The following is a 19,388-nucleotide window of genomic DNA, read 5'->3' on the forward strand; positions in this document are numbered from 1 at the left end:
AATTCCTTTGGCCAACTGAAATGACAGCAGATGGCCACATTTAGGAGAATGAACTTGTCCCCACTCGGTATGGACAGGGCAGCGTATAGAGGTATTCATCTGCCCCAATGGTGTTATTTTGCACCAGGAGAGCTAAGTTTCTCTCTTTCGCTTCTCCATCACCTATATGTATTAGATCACCATTGACTATGGTGTCTCATGGTGTCCTGCCAGGGCTGCACAGCCCAGGCCCTCTTCCATCTGGATTCAGTGGCAGCAGGGTTTGCTCACTCTCTGAGCACCTCATGTTGCTTTTCTCATCATCTACATCTACATCTACAGCTGCACCTACATTGCATATCATCTTTTACGTTGCCATCTGCAATCCATTTCGAGCATATCTCTGCCATGTAGCAAAGCCTTTACATATATGGGGTCTTGGGACTCAGTTCCAGTTTAGTTTGTGACAAGTCTGAGGTGGGCCCCAGCGGGCAGCAGCTGAGGTGCTGCAGCCCAAATGGGCACCAATGCCCTCAGCCTGGGGCACAGACAGGAGGAGCTGGAGCCCCGCGTGCCATCACAGAAGTGCCACATTGATGGAAGAACTGCCAAGGTGTGGTGGGACAGCTCGCACAACTCGGGGGGTGTGCAGGATGGACACAGGCTCTTCAGGAGACAGTCATCATCTGTTTGATGGAGCTGCTGGGAAGTATGGACCTTCACTATGGGATGGGCAAGAGGTGGGCTGAGTGCTTGTGGGTGAGAGCCAGAGGATAGGCAATTTAGGGTGATATTGTGGCAGGACATAAAGAAACTTCAGTCAGGTCAAGGAAGTGGACAACGCCTTCTTTGAAAACCTGAGCATTTCTCTGGATCAATGACACTGGGTCTTACTGGGAACTTCAATGACCCTGAAATTCATTTGATTGGGAACACTGTGCAGGAGGTTTCTGGAGGTTTTTGGGGAAACTTCTTCTCACAGCTGCCAGGGAGCCCAACAAAGGTGATGCTTGCTTGGGTCTGGTACTTGCAAACATGGAAGAGCTGGTCAGGGATGTGAAAACCAAAGTCACACTCTGTTGTAGCAACCGTGAAAGAGCAGTGGGTCCCAGCTCCTGAGCAGAGTGTTAAACGGAGAGTACAAGTGCAGATGCAAGACCTCAGAGGGGTAAACTGTGGCCTGTTCTGGGGGTTTTCAGTTGGGGAACTTAGGGGCAGGAGCACTGAAGGGCAGAGCACAAGTACTGCGCACTGAGCAGAGCTCAGTACAGCCGGTCTTTAAGGACAGCCTCCTGCAATGGCCCATACGGACAGTCAGTTGACTCTCTCAAGGCAATTCAATGGCACCAAGACGAGCTCTTACCACTGAAGTTAGAGTCAAAGAAGAAACCAAGACCATGTGGGGCCACTGAAGAATTTAGCAAGAGCAGGTGTAAATGGGTCTGAGGTGCTCTATGTTGTCTTTGGCTCAGCCTTCATCAGCAAGGTCTCCCAGACCCTGGTGCCTTGAGGCAGAACCCATGGAGAACAGCTATCAGTGGGTGGGGATCAAGTCACTCAAAGGAGTGAGAATATGTGAGAGAAAGAACTCCACAGACACTGAGGGCAGTGAAGAAGGAGGGGGAGGAGGTGCTCCAGGCACCAGAGCAGAAATTCCCGTGCAGCCCCTGGTGAAGACCATGGTGAGGCAGGCTGTCCCACTGCAGCCCATGGAGGTCCACGGTGGAGCAGATATCCACCTGCAGTCCATGGAGGATCTCATGCCAGAGCAGGGGCATGCACCCAAAGAGGCTGTGACCCCGTGGAGAGCCCATGCTGAAGCAGGCTCCTGGACGCAGCTGTGGACACCTGGGGAGAGGAGCCCACACTGGAGCAGGTTTGCTGGCAGGACTTGTGACCTCATGGGGACCTCACACGGGAGCAGTCTGTTCCTGAAGGACTGCACCCTGTGGACATGACCCGCATTGAAGTTTCTGAAGGACTGTCTCCGATGGGAGGTACCCTACTCTGGAGCAGGGGAAGAGTGTGAGGATGAAGAAGCGTCAGAGAGAACATGTGATGATCTGATTCAACCCCCATTCCCCATCCCCCTGTGCCACTCTGGGGGACGAGGTAGACAAATCAGGAGTAACTTGAGCCCAAGAAGAAGGGAGGGGTGGGGGGAAGGTGTTTTAATTTTTGGTTTTATTTTCTCATTACTTTAATTGTTTTGATTCGCAATGATGTGAATTAATGTCCACAAGTCGAGTCTCTTTTGCCTGTGATGGTGATTGCTGGGTGATACCCCTGTCCTTATCTCAACCCACGAGCCTTTCATTATATTTTGTCTCCCCTGTCCAGTTGAGGCTGGGCAAAAAGGCGAGTAAAAGACTGACTGAATGCATTGGGTTCTCTCCTGTGACTTAATGACATTATCAATGTCCCCGAGGAGCTGACAGAGTTTGCAGATGACACAAAACTGAGGCAGGGGACCACTGTGTACACTGGAGGGCTGCCTTCTGGAGGGACTTCAACAGCTTGGAAGAGTGGGCCAACAAGAAGCTACTACATTTCAGAAAGGAGACATTCGAAGTCTCCCCGCTGGGGTTGCCTAACCCTGGGCAACAGCCCCGGCTGGGGCACAGCTCAGCAGAAAAGGCCCTGAGGGTCGTGGGGAACATCAAGCTGCATATAAGTAGGTGGTGAGGCCTGGCAGCCAAGAAGGCCAACAGCATGTTGGCTGTATGAACAGGAGCAAGGCCAGGAGATGAGGGGGAGGGATTCTCCCCCTCTATCCAGTCCTCACTAGACCACACGCACAGCACTGCACTGAGTTTGGGGCCTCCAGTCCCCACTAGAGGAAAGAAGCGCTGCCAAGGGAAGGTGAGGACCAGCAACAGCATTTAGTGCTTTAACCTTCCATGTGGGAGCGGTTGCTGGATGTTTTCAATTTTGGAGCTGGGGTCTGGCGAGAGTGAAAGCATGAGGGGACGTTAGGAGACGAAGGAGGTGCAGATCTGCAGGTTTTTTTTGCTTGCTTGAGATGGAGTTAGCTTTCCCCATAGGAGCCCTCATAACGCTGTGCTTTGTTTTGATAGCTTGAAAGGTGTTGATAACACACCAGTATTTTGGCTGAGTGGTGCTCGCACAGCATCAAGGCTGTCTCTCCAACATTCTCCCCCCTCACCCCCAAAGGCCACTCGGCTGGGGGTGGGCAAGATGTTGGAAGGGGACATAGCTGGGACAGCTGACCCAAACTGACCAAACGGATATTCCATACCGTATGATGTCTGCTCAGCAATGAAAGCTAAGAGAAAGAAGGAGGAGAGGGGAGCATTTGTTATGATGACGTTTCTTGTCCAGAGCAACCGCCACACGTACTGAAGCCCTGCTTCCCAGGAAGTGGCTGGACATCGCCTGCTGATGGGAAGTAGAGAATAAACCTTTGGTTTTCCTTGGCTTCTGCGCATGGCCTTGGCTTAAACTGCCTATTTCTGGACTCACAATTTTTTTCCATCTTCTTTTCTCTCCCCCGCCATCCTGCTGAGGAAGGGAGTGATAGAGCAGTTTGGTGGGTACCTGATGTCCTGCCAAGGTCAACCCACCACAGACAAGTAACCTGGGATGATTATAGAGACATTGTCTGAGAATCCAGGGACTAACACAGAAAAGCTGAAACCCCGAAGGAATTCAATAATTAGATCTGGCCAGGAATATCAAAGACAGCAAGAAGGGCTTCTGTAAAGACACGGGAGACAACAGGAAGACTAGGGAAAAGTGTAGGTCCATTGCTCAACAAGACAGGAGACCTGATTACACAGGACATGGCAAAGGCTGAGGTACTGGGTGCCACCTTTGCCTCAGTCTTTGCTAGCAAGACTGGCCTTCAGTAATCCCAGGTCCCAGAGACCAGGGGAAAACGTTGGAGCAAGGAAGATGTGCATTTGGTGGAAGGAGATCCGGTCTGGGAATGCTTAGGCAAACTGGACAGACATAAGTCCCTGGGCCCAGATGGGCTGCACCCACGAGTGCTGCGGGACCTCGCAGATGTTGTTGTGAGGCAACGCTTGATAATCTTTGATCAATGCCAGAGACTGATTTCCCAGAGACTGAGAGAAGTCCCCGGAGATTGAAGGAAAGGAGATGTCACCCCCATCTTCAAGAAGGGCAGGAACGAGGACCCAGGGAACTACAGCCCAGTCAGCCTCGCCTCGATCCCTAGGAACCTGATAGAGCAACTAATCCCGGAAACCATTTCTGGGCACATGAAGGACAGGAAGGTCATCAGGAAGAGTCTGCACGGATTCATCAAGGGGAAGTCATGCTTGACCTACTTGATAATCTTATGAGGGGAGAACAGTGGCTATTGTCTACCTGGGCTTCAGGAAGGCTTTCTACACTGTCTGCCCTAAGATCCTAGTAAAGAAGCTGTTAGTGTGTGCGCTGGATTAGCAGACGGGGAGGTGGATTGAAAATGGGCTGAATGGCTGGGCCCAGAGCGTGGTGATCAGCGGCATGTAGTCTAGTTGGAGGCCAGTAACTAGTGGTGCACCCCAGGGGTCAATACTGGTTCCAGGCAATGATCTGAGTGATGGGGCAGAGGAGTGGCTGATACACCAGAGGGTCGTGCTGCAAACCAGAGGCACCTTGACAGGCTGGAGAAATGGACCAACAGGAACCTCATGCAGGTCAACAAGGAGAAGTGCAATGTCCTGCCCCTGGGGAGGAGTAACCCCAGGTACCAGTCCATGCTCAGAGCCACCCAGCAGGCAAGCAGCCTGGCAGAGAAGGCCCAGGGTGTTTCTGGTGGACACCAAGCAGACCCTGAGCCAGCAATGGGCATTTGTGACAAAGGAGGCTAATAGCATCCTCGCCTGCATTGAAGTATTGCCAGCAGGTCGAGGAAGGGGATGGGTCGCAGGAGGCACTGTAGCATCTCTCCTATGAGGAAAGGCTGAGAGAGGCAGGACTGTTCAGTCTGGAGAACAGAAAGCTCAGGAAGGATCTTTTGATTGGCTATAAATACATGAAGGGAGGGTGCAAAGAGGGTGGAGCCAAGCTCTTCTCAGTGGTGCCCAGCGACAGAACAAGAGGTAATGGGCACAAAAAGAAACATAGGAGCACCAGCAGAGGTGGCCCTGGGATGTTGAGGATTCTTTATTCTTGGACATATTCTAAAGCCTCTGGGCATGATCCTGCATATCTGGCTCTAGGTGGCCGTGCTTGAGCAGGGAGGTTTGCAGAGCTCCCTTCCAACCTCAACCATTCTTTGATACTGTGATTCTGTAATTCCGTAGTTCTGTGATTCTCAGACGGGGTTGAGCTAGAGGTCTGGGATTCAGCTGTGATCATGGGGAGGATGAGCCCTTTCTTGGCTTCTCTGTGGGGGTGGTGGTCTTTGTGAGAGCCGTAGGAGGAGGGAGCATGTGGAGGAAAACCTGGGGCCCTGTACACCACCCCGATAGGGGCCTTCAAGCAGCCCTGACCAGGCTCAGGGCTATTTCTCACTTGGCAGCTCCAGCCCTAGGTCTCTCCAGTTCCTGGTGTCCTCGTTCTCCAGCCAGCCCCACCTGGAGCTGGACAGAAAAACATGTACATACATGCACCCCAAACACACACCCAACAGTGACTACACTCACTCAACCAATAGCCGGGAGCAGAGTTTAATAAGAAAGCAAGACTATGGTGATCAGGCTTCTTCCTCCCAGTCCATCTTGACCTCTCCCTCTCTCTGCCCCAGTCTCCTCCACATTTAATACCCCTCACCAGTTGTACCCTCCTTTGCTGGTTCAGATACCATTGCCTTGGCCATCTGGGCCTTAAATGGCACCACTGAGGGGTTGCCTTGGCACTGCTGGCCTTTCTAGTCTTGTCTGCCTAGAAGCTCCTCAACACTCCTCTCCAGTTGTCAGTGCTGTTTGGCTGCCTCTCACATCTCTACAGTTCAATGAATGGAATGTGAGATCCAGCCGGGGCACATGGTCTTGCCTGTACTTCTGGACCCTTCTCACACTCTTCTCTGCCACATCCTGAAATTTCTCATGCCATGGCCCATAGGTTCCCATGTCGTGTACAGGTGGCTTCACCCCAGGGCAGGACGTCACCAGGGGTCTACTCATCTGCCTGCAGCTTTTGCCTCTGGAGTTCTTTAGGACCTCATGATGCCTGACTGCTCCTGCCCAATCACATTGCTGTGATGAGATGACCTCACAGGCAACAGCCCAACTATGTTGGCTTTAGCCACCTCTCTCCCTCTCCCCTCTCTGAGCTGTCATCTGGGTCACACTGGGGTTTCTGGTGTGCTTGATGGTGTCACGGTATCTCCCTGCAAATCAGTCAGGTTACTGCAATAGAAATGGCATCACACTCCACCTTCCAGCCGTGTCACCTTCACCTTCTTCTACCTCTCCCCTCTCCTCAGCTCTTAGCACTGCTGGGGAGGTTTTCTGATACTCCAGGTGACAACACTAGACCTGCCTCAGCACCTGACCAATTGAGTTGTTGCAAAAAAAAGTGCCTTCAAACCCATTTCATGGCTGCCTCTCCTCGCATCTCCCTGTTCAAGCAACAGAAGTAACCTTCCAGCCAAACTCCCAGGCACTTCCCCTTTGCCGGCCTCTCCTCTCCCCTCACCGGTGCTGTCATTGCTGCTGCACAGGCAGAAACGGGCTCGCCCACAGGGACTGCAGAGTCGTGGTGGACAGCTCGGGTGGTGGGAGGGAAGCCGTGGGTGGTGATGGCTTGTCAGGAAGGCAGGCAGGAGGGTGAGGAGGTGGAGGTGAGCTCGGGGCAAAGGGAAGGCTGGTGTGCACAGAGCCTTGCCTTGGAGGAAGCCTCATGGTCACAGCTCCTCAAAACCACAGGCAGCTGAAGCACCCCACAGCCTGCTGGAAGGGCAGTAGGACCAGGCACAAGCAACCCAGGAGGTTCCTGGAGGGTGTTGAAGACAACATTTTGGCACAGGCACTCAATGAGCTGACCAGGGCTGGTATCTTACTCAGAGACAAGGTGGGTCTGGATGGGGACGTGAACTCTGAGGGCAGCCATGGCTGTAATGACTGTGAGATGGTATCAAAGCAGGACAACCAGAAGAATCACAGTGCCGGACTGCAGGAGAGCTGATTTCAGTTGGCGGAGGGTCTGCTTGGACTTTGACTGGAGGGCAAATGGGCTGTGAGGCCCTTTTAGCTCCTCAGGGACAACATCCTCAAAGCCTGGGAACACATCAGTCTGATGTGGAGGGAGCAGAGCAGGACTTGGCAGGAGGTTGGTGTGTATGCACAGGGACGCCCTGATTTGGGATTTCACACACCAGAAGGAAGTGCAGAGAAGGTAGAGGAGGAACAGGCTACCCAGGAGACAGCTAGAAACCTTGCGTGGGGGTGCAGAGGTGGAGCCAGGAAAGCCAAAGGTCATCTGGAAATGGTGAGGGGGGGTGAGGGCACCCAGATGGGCTTCTCTAAATTTGTTGTCGGCACAAGGAAGGCAGCTAAGGAAAACATGGTCCGAGTGCCCACTGAGGCTTGCGATGTAGTGACAAACACAGCATAAATAGAGTAATTTCTCAGACAGACTTTCTCCACTCTGAGTGTTGGTGGGAAATGCATTTTGTTGAGAAATTGTACACACCTCTACTTTTTTTTTATACATTTAGATATACCTAGAGACAGAGAGAAATTTGTATATATACTCACAGAGGAGGACAGATAGCACAGATTTCACAGAATCACAGAATCACTAAGGTTGGAAAAGACCTGTAAGATCATCAAGTACAACCATCAACCAAAAAAACCACCACCATGCCCATTAAACCATGTCCCACATTACCACATCCACACGTTCCTTGAATACCTCCAGGGAGGGTGACTCCACCACTTCCCTGGGCAGCTTATTCCAGTGTCTCACCACTCTCTCAGTAAAGAGATTTTTCCTAATATCCAGCCTGAACCTCCCCTGCAGCACCTTGAGGCCATTTCCTCTGGTCCTGTCACTAGTCACTTGGGAGAAGGGACCAGCACCCACGTCTCTGCAACCTCCTTTCAGGTAATTGTAGAGAGCCATAAGGTCTCCCCTCAGCCTCTTCTTCTCCAGGCTAAACAACCCCAGCTCCCTCAGTCGATCCTCATAAGACTTGTGTTCCAGACCCCTCACCAGCTTCGTTGCCTTTCTCTGGACACGCTGCAGCACCTCAATTTCCTTCTTGTAGTGAGGGGCCCAAAACTGAACACAGCATTTGAGGTGCGGCCTCACCAGTGCCGAGTTTTTAACCCAGCGAGGAGTGCACCTGTCTAAGCCACGAGTCGCCAACTTCTCCAGGAGAATACTGTGGGGGACAGTGTCGAAAGCTTTACTGAAATCCAGGTAGACAACGTCAACAGCCTTTCCCTCATCCACTAGGCGGGTCACCTGGTCATAGCAGGAGATCAGGTTGGTCGAGCAGGACCTGCCCTTCACGAACCTGTGCTGGCTGGACCTGATCCCTTGGTTGTCCTGCATGTGCCCTGTGAGCGCCCTCAGGATGAACATCTCCATAATCTTTCCCGGCACCGAGGTCAGGCTGACAGGCCTGTAGTTTCCTGGATCCTCCTTCCAGTCCTTCTTGTAGAAAATTTGATGAAAATAGTGTGAATTTGGGTATTCAAAAATAGTGCATTTGATTGAAGCTTTGTACCTTGCATTCCTATGTCGTGCAAGAGAAATGGACACCAAAGAGCATGACTTGCTCTGTACCAAGAGCGAGTGGTGGCATGGACAGTCCTGGGCAGGGATATTTTTGGGGCACTGGGCTCTGTGAAAGGCAGAAAATTCTCTTTTCAATACCGTGGGTCTCAGTATGATGGAAATGTTGAGACCGTTTCCAAATAAATGAAGCAACAAAGAAATGGAGAGAAAGACATCTGATGGGCTGATCCAGACTCCAGCTGGGTGGCCTATTGTACCACAGTACTGCCCTTTAATGGCCATTTCCTTCTCCTCATGGCCAATCCCTACCTCCCAAATGCACTTTGTGGCACTCTTCCTTTCTAACGTGGTTTTGTACAGAGAACGAAAACTCCGTCCTCTCTGCAAGCACCCTTCAAAGAGTTGCAGGTAACTACTCTCCTCCCCAGGGCCTCCACTTCACCAGAGTGAAGAAGCCCAGGTCCCTCAGCCTCCCCACACAGGGCACGTGCACTCGTCCCTGAATCACATCTTGGCAGATCTCCTCTGGAAACTCCTCAGGTTCTGCCCACTTGCCTAGATCATGAAGCCCCACAGAGAGAAACCCTAGTCTAGCTGTGGCCAGAGCCGTGCTGGGTCAAGGGGAATGGTAACTCCTCTTGTCTGGGCAGCCACGTTCCTCCTAATGCAGCTGCATGCAGCTGGCCTTCTTCATGGTGAGCAGGCACCTCTGGCTCCTATGGTGTCCCTCATAGTGCCCACAGGCCCTTCTCCTCAGGGTCACTACTCAGCACGTCAGGTCCCAGCTCCTGATGTACGGGGTTATTCTTTCCCCTGAGGCAGGACTGGCCAGTTCTCCTTGTGAACTTCAGGACGCTTCTGTTGGCCAAACCCCAAAGTTTCTTAAGGTCTCCCCGGACTGAAGCTCCATTTGGTCAGCTGTGAATGTTAGTGTGCAGATGGCTTACCCTGATTGTGGCATCTGTCACAAGGTAATGCCATGAGGTGTTCCAGAGAACTACAAATACTCAGGGGAGGTAGTACTTCAATGGAGTTTCCTTCCAAAGTAGGATTTACCATGGTGATGATCTCAGAAACAGCTACAAAGCAAGCAAAGCCAGGGCCATTGGGGAAAGAGCAAAGAGAGGCTGGCTGTTTGCATGTGTGTACAAGGATGATCAAAGCGAAGGACTTGGATGGGTGAAAAGAGGGGAAAAGAAAAGGGAAGGTGAAACAATGGACATGAAGAAGTTAAACTCTGTTTGATGCAGTATTGATTCCTGGGGCACAGGACTAATGACTGGCCTCCAGGTGGGCTTTGTGCCCATGACCACAGCCCTCTGGGTTTGGCCACTCTGTGGAAATGGTTCTGGTGGTGCTTGATGAGATGCCTCGATTCACTCAGTTGAATCCCTTTGCTCAGAGGGGTAAAGGAGATCCCTGCCTGTCACTGTCAGTGTGTCCTGTCTAATGATGGAACAAGGAAAGGTGATTCTTTTGTCCAAATCCTTTCCTCATAGGAGAAACAACAGTGCTGGGAATAAGTGTCTCTCCCCAGCTGAGGAAGGGAACTGCAGTGATTCCTTCAGCAGGTTTCACAGCAGGTTCCCCCAGAGCCCCAGGGACACCTGGAGGGAGCCCAGAGGGGGCAGAGAAAGTGACACCTTGGGTTGGTCCTCTGCTGCTGAGCTGGGCTGGGCTCCTGGGGTGGAGGGAGGGAGCTGATGGCAAGCAGGAAGCGCTGCAGACAGCTCTGCCCAAGAGCCGCTCCTCTGTCAAGCGCAGCAGGGCTGAGGGTACTGCCTGCAGGCACCGAGGGGAGAGGAGCGAGTCAGAGAGAGGTTAAAGGCAGTCTGGGGTGGGAGGATGCTGAGAGCTGATTCAAAGAGAATTCTTCACAGCCCTTAACACGGTAAGTCTCTGGCTGAAGGGCAATGCAGCTGTGATTCCCGGAGGGATCTCCTAAAGATGGCACATCCCAAAGCTTATGGGATCTAGAAGTACAAGACTCAGTTTCTCTATTGTAGAGGAGGAGGATGTGCTACAGATCAGAGACATTCCACTGCACCATCAGAAGGACAGAATGTGACGGCTGCCTTCTCCCAAGGGTGGCTGCAGGCTGCAGAGGTGTAAAAGTGGGTGTGCAGCCAGCGGTTCCCAGGGCAGTCCTTCAGAGCAGGGTCCCCAGGGGACTGTGAGCTGGGACAGGGACACTGTTCCTTGCTAGGGTGCGCACTCAGCTTCTCTGGGAAGTTCACCACGGGGATGTGGGGAGAAGTTCTGGGTGGAAGGTGCAATCCCCAGCAGAGCAGGGCAGAGTCCTTCTGCTGTCGAGAGGGTGCTGTGTGGGTCAGGGCTGCTCCAAGCTCCAGATCACCCCCAGAACATTTCCAAGGGGATGCGTCAAACTGTGGCTGGTGGCCATGACTGAGGACATGCTGCCTGCTGTGCTCACTGGGGCTGCTCAGAGCCACTGTGCCACCATCCTGCCCTCTTGGGCTGCTCTTCTCATCTGTTGGGACCATCAGGCTCCTTGAAAGTCATGGAGATACATTCAGAGAGAAGAGATGGACAGAGGCTGACATCTGTCACACACTGAGGATGAACCTGCAATTCAAGGGACAATTGTTCTTCCTTCTCTGTCTCTTCATGCAACCAAGAGCACAGACCAGGCTCCTTTCTCCTGCACCTGCATGTCTTGGCTCCCTACCAGGAGATCGGGCTCTGCACCACACACCCACTGGAGCATGTCCTCGCCCTGCATGGTCAAACATCTAAGCAACCATTGGTGCTGTCATCTCCTGGGCACTTTCCAGCTCAGCCCAGCCCCTCCCCACCTCTTCCCACCTCCCTTGCCGGCTCCCCAGCCCAGTCTGGGCTGGCCCCACAGCTGTGCCCACCACAGGGTGCTGCAGAGCTCTGGGCATTAAGCCGACAGCCCCAGCCCCTCTGAAGGGCACAGCAGCTGCTGGGAGGCAGAGGGGGATCTCAGCCTCCCCATCAGCCCCCGGGCTGGAGGCTCACCATGGCATGAGGAAAGGGAGGTTAATGAAACTGCAGGACTCCTGGCCTCAAGTCCAGAAGATCCCCACCACAGAATGAACATGCACCCCCAATGTCAGCCCCTCTCCCCAAACCACCACAGGAGTCCTGGCCAGGGGACAGAGCACCCTGCCCTGAGTGGGTGCCTGCAGAAAGAGGTTTCTCTTGCTCACTGGTTCCTTCCTTCAAGTCCAGAAACGCTCCCTTGCTCTTCTCCAGAGTTATCCCTGCTCTCCAGAGAGCCTTTCCCCAGGTGAGCACATCTGCACTGGCCTGGCTGGCTGTTCCTGGTTCCCACCCCATGCTCCCTGCAGGGCCCCAAGCTGGCAGTGCTGCTCTGCAGAGTGAGGGGGCTGTGGTGCCCTGGGGCCATGGGGTGACCGTGCACTGGCCATGCTGCTCAGGGTGGGAAGCAGACCCAGCCGGAGGAGGTCACTGCTTCTGAGCCCCTTTCCATCTTCCCTGTCATCTCAGTAGCCAAGGACAGTGCTTGGTAGGACAATGGGGCGTCTCCAATGGCACTAAGGGCAGGGGAGGGCTGCACTAGATCCAGCCCACAGGCTTTCCATCAGAGTGTGAAGAATCACTGTCTAGTCGCACATCCTTTTGCCTTCTGGCTCCTCACAGCCTCTCCTGGCATTGCAGAGCCCTTGTCAACCTATGGTCTCCTCAGGTTCACATTTCCTCTGCGAGACTCCTCCTTGAATTGTCACTTGTTCTATAAGGTGCCACTCACTGCCCACCCAGACTCACACACTGTCCCTGGAGATGCCCTGACTTCTCCTGGCAGCTCCCGATTCCTCTCCAGGATGGCATCTGCTATCATCCCCACTGCAGGTGGGACAGTGCCTGGCAGATAAGTCAAAGACCCGTTGCTGTCTGAGTTGACATGTGCAACCAAGAAGGGAGGTCTTCATCCAGCCCTTGGTCACAAACAGATCCCCCTGGCACTCTGAGCTTGTCCCTCAGAATCCATCAAGAACCCAGAAGAGCTAAAGTCCTTTTGAGAGAGCAGCTTCTTGGGTCTATTCCTGACACCAGATTTGGAAGGGCTGGCCAGCCTTCTGGCCCTGTCCTCAGGAGCCCTTTTGCTTATGGTGGTGCTAGAAGAGAGGCCAGCTCTGACACAATGGTTCCCATGGCCCACCCGTGCCTTCAGCCACAGGGATGCCCCTGTAGAGACAAAAGGACTGTCACAAGTTGCACGAGACCTTCAGGGTGACACAAAGGCAAGGACACAGCACGACAGTGTGGAAGTGAGGAGAGACCAGCACTGGAAAGGCCATGTTCCGCTGTTGGCCGTGGTCATGGCTCCAGGGAAGCAGCAGTCCTGAATCACAGGCAGCAGAGAGGGAGTGCCCCCCGAGGCAGCGAGGGGCAGCCCCAATGGCCACGGGGGCTGCTCCTCCATGGGGCAGCTGGGCATTCGCCTCCTGAACCCCTCCTGCACACTGGGGCTGCTCTCCCAGCTCCAGAGGAGATGTGGGAGATAGGAACTGTGACAAGTAATTTTCTACTGCTTCCTTTATTGAGCTTATCTAAAGAGAGAGCCTGGATCCACATGTACATGCAGTATTTGGGTCAAGAAAAAACAAGTAGAAGGCCAAGAATAATAACATCACCGGTACAAAACAAAAATCAAATGCAAAATAAAAAAAAAAAAAACAACAACCACAAAGTAAAAATAAAGACACATATGAAGAAAAGTTAGACCTGGCTTTTCCTAAGATACAGTGGGAGCCCTAGTGGGATAATGGGCTCCTTATTAATCTGAAGTCGAGCGTATTCAAATAGTTTCTGCCGGGCTTCTATGATTTCCTTGTTCCTCATGCTGTAGATGAGGGGGTTCACAGCTGGAGGCACCACTGAGTACAAAACTGCCAGCACCAGGTCCAGGGATGGGGAGGAGAAGGAGGGGGGCTTCACATAGGCAAAGATGCCCGTGCTGACAAACAGGGAGACCACAGCCAGGTGAGGGAGGCATGTGGAAAAGGCTTTGTGCCGCCCCTGCTGAGAGGGGATCCTCAGCACCACCCTGAAGATCTGCACATAGGACAGCACCATGAAAACAAAACAGCCAAAAACTAAAAAAGAACTTAATATAAGAAGCCCAACTTCCCTGAGGTAGGATTCTGAGCAGGAGAGCTTGAGGATCTGGGGAAGTTCACAAAAGAACTGGTCCACAGCACTACCCAGGCAGAGCGGTAGAGAAAATGTATTGGCTGTGTGCAGCACAGCATAGAGAAACCCACTGCCCCAGGCAGCTGCTGCCATGTGGACACAAGCTCTGCTGCCCAGGAGGGTCCCGTAGTGCAGGGGTTTGCAGATGGCCACGTAGCGGTCATAGGACATCACTGTGAGAAAAAAATATTCTGCTGACATCAGAAAGAAAAAGGCAAAAATTTGAGCAGCACATCCCTTATAGGAGATGGCCCTGGTGTCCCACAGGGAATTGGCCATGGATTTAGGGACAGTGGTGGAGATGCAGCCCAGGTCAAGGAGGGAGAGGTTGAGGAGGAAGAAGTACATGGGGGTGTGGAGGTTGTGGTCGCAGGCGATGGTGGTGATGATGAGGCCATTTCCCAGGAGGGCAGCCAGGTAGATGCCCAGGAAGAGCCAGAAGTGCAAGAGCTGCAGCTCCCGTGTGTCTGAGAATGCCAGGAGGAGGAATTCAGTCATGGAGCTTCCATTGGACTTTTGGTCCCTCATGGCGTGGGAGCCTATTCATGGAGGAAAATCAATCAGTGAGTTAGGACAGCTTTCTCTGAGCAAAATCTATTCCATTTCTTATAGAAATCCCCAAACCACCTGTCCCTAATCAAGAAGACGTTTGGCAGGTCCCTTTTGTGAGCTGTGGTTGGTGCTGGCTGAGGGTGTCCCTGGACGATAGCACTCAAGTGTTCTCCCCAAATGAAACTAGACGCTGCTGAGAGCAAAAGAAATCCACTTTCCAAGTGCAGACCTCCAAATCCCTCACCCTGCCTCAGCGTACCCAAGGAGGAGCTCAGCTCTCCCCTCCCAGCCAGGGGCACAGAGGGCTCACTGCCGCTGCCTGCGTGGAGCCACCCAGCAGCATTTCTGTGGCCTTAGCGCTGATTTGTCTTCTCCGTGGGGCTCCTGCATAACACAGAGATGCCATGGGTGAGCTGTGCCCTTCTGGAGGGCACCCTGCAGCCCAGCAGGACCCCCCAGGGAAAGAGTCAAACGTCCTAAAGATGGGGCAACCAAAAGGAGCATTGGCTCTCTCCCAGCCCCAAAAAAATTCATTGCCCAGAGCTTCCAACTGAGGTGGGAACAAAGGCAGCATGGACAGGAGAGGAAACATGGATAAATGCCCCAACGCTCCTGTCAAGAGCGTCAGGATAGACAAATGGGTACCTGGGGGTTTCTCCTCATGAGGGGCCCTGCTGCGAAGGAGTGACTCAGCCTGAAATCCCATGGCCTTGGGGCCACAGGCTGTGCTTCACCTACATAGGAGAGGAGACCTGATGGGGGGTGGTGTGTGCTCCAGGGGAGGTTTCTGCACTGCAGGGGATGGCAGGGAGGTACCCAGTTCCCCCTCCCACAGTGTTTCTGAGAGTAACTCCCTCTCCCTCCCTGCCCATGTCTCTGCTGCCTGGAGCTCTCCCTGCCAGGAGCTATTTCTCTGTCCCCACGTATCTGCTCCCTGCCAGTGCTCAAGACCCCAACGCACCCGCTGTGTGCTCAGCTCTGCCCTGCAGACACCTCCTGGCAGCAGGGCACTGCCCAGGGGCATCTCTGTGTGTGCAGAAGCTAAGGAGCAGCTCAAACAAGTCCCACAGGCACCACCGAGGTGATGCTGTCGTGTTGTCTGTAGGCTGAGCAGTGCCTTAGGGGACTAGATGAGGTTCCTTGCAGACCTACCCATCTCTCAGTGCAATGCTCCTGGAGTCTCAGTGTCTTGTCCAAATTCAACACCTCCATTACTCTTTCCCTGCCCTCTATCCTCTCCCTCAGTGCAGGACATGAACTGAGGGTCGGGAAAGCAACTCTGTCTCAAAGAGCAACTTCATTGACCTTCCTATGGCAAAGTCTCCTCTGGAAAGGGTCACTTGGTGAGCTTGACCTGGGATCTCTCAGTGTAACAGTTAAGGTGTCTCAGAGGGTTGTCCACACCTGACGGATCCATTTCCATTCCTACCCATCCAACTAGTATAATCTTTAATGCAAAGACTCAGGAATGCACAAGCTGAAGCAGGAAAGCCTTGCCTTGACTGTCATCTTTGAAAGATCCTCTCCAGAAATGTGCTGGGGGTGATGTGGAGCTGTGAGCAGCCCTGACACACACAGCACCCTCTCAACAGCAGAAGGACCCTGCCTGGCTAGCGGTCACTCCTTCCATCCTGAGCTTCTCCCCGCAGTGCCCTGGGGAGCTCCCTGGGCAGGCGCAGTGCTGACCCTGGCAGTCCCTGTCCTGGCTCACAGTGCCCTGGGGTGCAGGGACCCTGCTCTGAAGGACAGCCCTGGGCACCCCTGGATGCACACCCACCTTTACACCCCTGCAGCCATCCCCGGGAGAAGGCAGCCATCATGCCCTGTCCCTCTGACAATGCAGGGAGGAATCCCTGTTGTAGAGCACATCCTTCTCCTCCATACTAGGGAATCTGTGAGAGTCCTCCGGGAAGTTCCTACAGGCTATGGGATGAACCAGGTCTAGGAGACCCCTGCAGAATACTCATTTTTATTGCCCTGTAGCTCAGAGACTTACCATATAGAGGGCTGTGAAGATTTCTCTTCCAGTCAGCTCTCCTCTGTCCTCACACTCCACACTGCCTTTAAAGTCTCTCTGCCTTGCTCCTCTCCCCTCGGTGCCTGCAGGCAGTGCCCTCAGCCCTGCTGCGCTTTGAAGAAAAGCTGCTCCTGGGCAGAGCTATCTCTCTGCAGCACTGCCCACTTGCCATCAGCTCCCTCCCTCCATCCCAGGAGCCCAGCCCAGCTCAGCAGCAGAGGACCAGCCCAAGGCAGCACTTTCTCTGCCCCCTCTGGGCTCCCTCCAGGTGTCCCTGGGGCTCCAGGGGAACCTGCTGTGAAACAGGCTGAAGGAATCACTGCTGTTCCCTTCCTCAGCTGGGGAGAGACGCTTCTTTCCAGCACTGTCATTTTCCTGCTCAGAGAGAGTGTTCAGTCTAAATATCACCTTTCCTTGTCCCATAAGTAGGCAGAATACCCAGTGAGCGTGAGGGATCTCCTTGACCACTTCTGAGGGAAGAGATTCAGCTGAGGCAATCGAGGCATCTTATTCTGGGTTTGTAGTCCTGGGGCTGGAAGGGCTCTCAGCTCCCTTCCATGACTGCCACAAACCCACAGGAGGTGGGATCCCTCTTGCCTCTCTTCAGGTGTGCAAAAACTGACATTTGCATGTGAGCTTTTTGTCTCAGATCCCCTGCTAATTAATGGAGATGGAGGGCAGGAGTGAGTGCTTCAGACGCAAATACCTGGTGGCATCTGAGGTGCCAGAGGTGGCCCAAGGTATGTGCAGGAAACTGCAAGCTCTAGTGTAGCATTTCTCATGGACAGGGCAGTGTCCATCTTGGAGGCCATTGGGAAATTCCTTTGGCCAACTGAAATGACAGCAGATGGCCACATTTAGGACAATGAAACTTGTCCCCACTCGGTATGGACAGGGCAGCATAGAGAGGTATTCATCTGCCCCGGTGGTGTTATTTTGCACCAGGAGAGCTAAGTTCCTCTCTTTTTCTTCTCCATCACCTATATGTATTAGATCAGCATTGACTATGGTGTCTCATGGTCTCCTGCCAGGGCTGCACAGCCCAGGCCCTCTTCCATCTGGAGTCAGTGAGAGCAGGGTTTGCTCACTGTGTGGACCCCTCATGGCATCTTTCTCATCATCTACAACTATATCTGCATCTGCATCTGCATCTACATCTACATCTACATCTACATCTCATATCATCTTTTACATTGCCATCTGTGATCCATTCCGAGCACATCTCTGCCATGTAGCAAAGTATTTACATATATGGGGTCTTGGGACTCAGTTCCAGTTTAGTTTGTGACATGTCTGAGGTGGGCCCCAGCGGGCAGCAGCTGAGGGGCTGCAGCCCAAATGGGCACCAATGCCCTCAGCCTGGGGCACAGACAGGAGGAGCTGGAGCCCCGCGTGCCATCACAGAAGTGTCACATTGGTGGAAGAACTGCCAAGGTGTGGTGGGACAGCTCGCACAACTCGGGGGATGTGCAGGATGGACACAGGCTCTTCAGGAGACGCTCATCATCTGTTTGATGGAGCTGCTGGGAAGTATGGACCTCCACTATGGGACAGGCAAGAGGTGGGCTGAGCGCTTGTGGGTGAGAGCCAGAGGAGAGGCCATTTAGGGTGATATTGTGGCAGGACATAAGGAAACTGCAGTCAGGGCAAAGAAATGGACAAAGCCTTCTTTGGAAACCTGAGGCTTTCTCTGGATCAATGACACCGGGTCTTACCAGGAACTTCAATGACCCTGACATTGACTGCATTGGGAACACAGTGCAGGAGGTTTCTGGAGGTTTTTGGGAAAACTTCTTCTCACAGCTGCCAGGGAGCCCAACAAAGGTGATGCTTGCTTGGGTCTGGTACTTGCAAACATGGAAGAGCTGGTCAGGGATGTGAAAACCAGCGTCACACTCTGTTTTAGCAACCATGAAAATCAGGGTGTGTCCCAGCTCCTGAGCAGAGTGTTAAAAGGAGAGTACAAGTGCAGACGCAAGACCTCAGAGGGGTAAACTGTGGCCTGTTCTGGGGGTTTTCAGTTGGGGAACTTAGGGGCAGGAGCACTGAAGGGCAGAGCACAAGTACTGCGCACTAAGCAGAGCTCAGTACAGCTGGTCTTTAAGGACAGCCTCCTGCAATGGCCCATACGGACAGTCAGTTGACTCTCTCAAGGGAATTCAACGGCACCAAGATGAGCTCTTACCACTGAAGTTAGAGTCAAAGAAGAAACCAAGACCATGTGGGGCCACTGCAGAATTTAGCAAGAGCAGGTGTAAATGGGTCTGAGACGCTCTATGCTGTCTTTGGCTCAGCCTTCATCAGCAAGGTCTCCCAGACTCTTGTGCCTTGAGGCAGAACCCATGGAGAACAGCTATCAGTGGGTGGGGATCAAGTCACTCAAAGGAGTGAGAATATGTGAGAGAAAGAACTCCACAGACACCAAGATCAGTGAAGAAGGAGGGGGAGGAGGTGCTCCAGGCACCAGAGCAGATATTCCCCTGCAGCCCCTGGTGAAGACCATGGTGAGGCAGGCTGTCTTACTGCAGCCCATAGAGGTCCACAGTGGAGCAGATATCCACTTGCAGTCCCTGGAGGACCCCATGCCAGAGCAGGTGGATGCCCCCAAAGGAGGCTGTGACCCCATGGAGAGCCCATGCTGAAGCAGGCTCCTGGACGCAGCTGTGGACCCGTGGGGAGAGGAGCCCACACTGGAGCAGGTTTGCTGGCAGGACTTGTGACCTCGTGGGGAGCTCACACGGGAGCAGTCTGTTCCTGAAGGAGTGAACTCTGTGGAGATGACCCAAGCTGGAGAAGTATCTGGAGGACTGTCTCCCATGGAAGGGACCCTACTCTGGAGCAGGGGAAGAGTGTGAGGAGGAAGAAGCGTCAGAGAGAACATGTGATGATCTGACTCAACCCCCATTCCCCATCCCCCTGTGCCATTCTGGGGGAGGAGGTAGAGAAATCAGGACTAACTTGAGCCCAAGAAGAAGGG

The 19,388-nt window shown here is 53.3% G+C and overlaps 2 protein-coding genes across 2 annotated transcripts in view; both read right to left on the minus strand.

The window, feature by feature from the left end:
- The window catches only part of LOC132320191 (scavenger receptor cysteine-rich type 1 protein M130-like), a 168,799-nt gene that overhangs the window by 62,783 nt on the left and 86,628 nt on the right, over positions 1-19,388 (minus strand).
- LOC132320295 (olfactory receptor 14A16-like) lies at positions 13,369-14,349 on the minus strand. Its single transcript, XM_059832573.1, has one exon. It carries the CDS (start codon positions 14,338-14,340, stop codon positions 13,369-13,371), a length of 972 nt encoding a protein of 323 aa, XP_059688556.1. The 5' UTR covers positions 14,341-14,349.

The sequence above is a fragment of the Gavia stellata genome, chromosome 34 (genome assembly GCF_030936135.1).
Source record: "Gavia stellata isolate bGavSte3 chromosome 34, bGavSte3.hap2, whole genome shotgun sequence".
Lineage (NCBI taxonomy): Eukaryota > Metazoa > Chordata > Aves > Gaviiformes > Gaviidae > Gavia > Gavia stellata.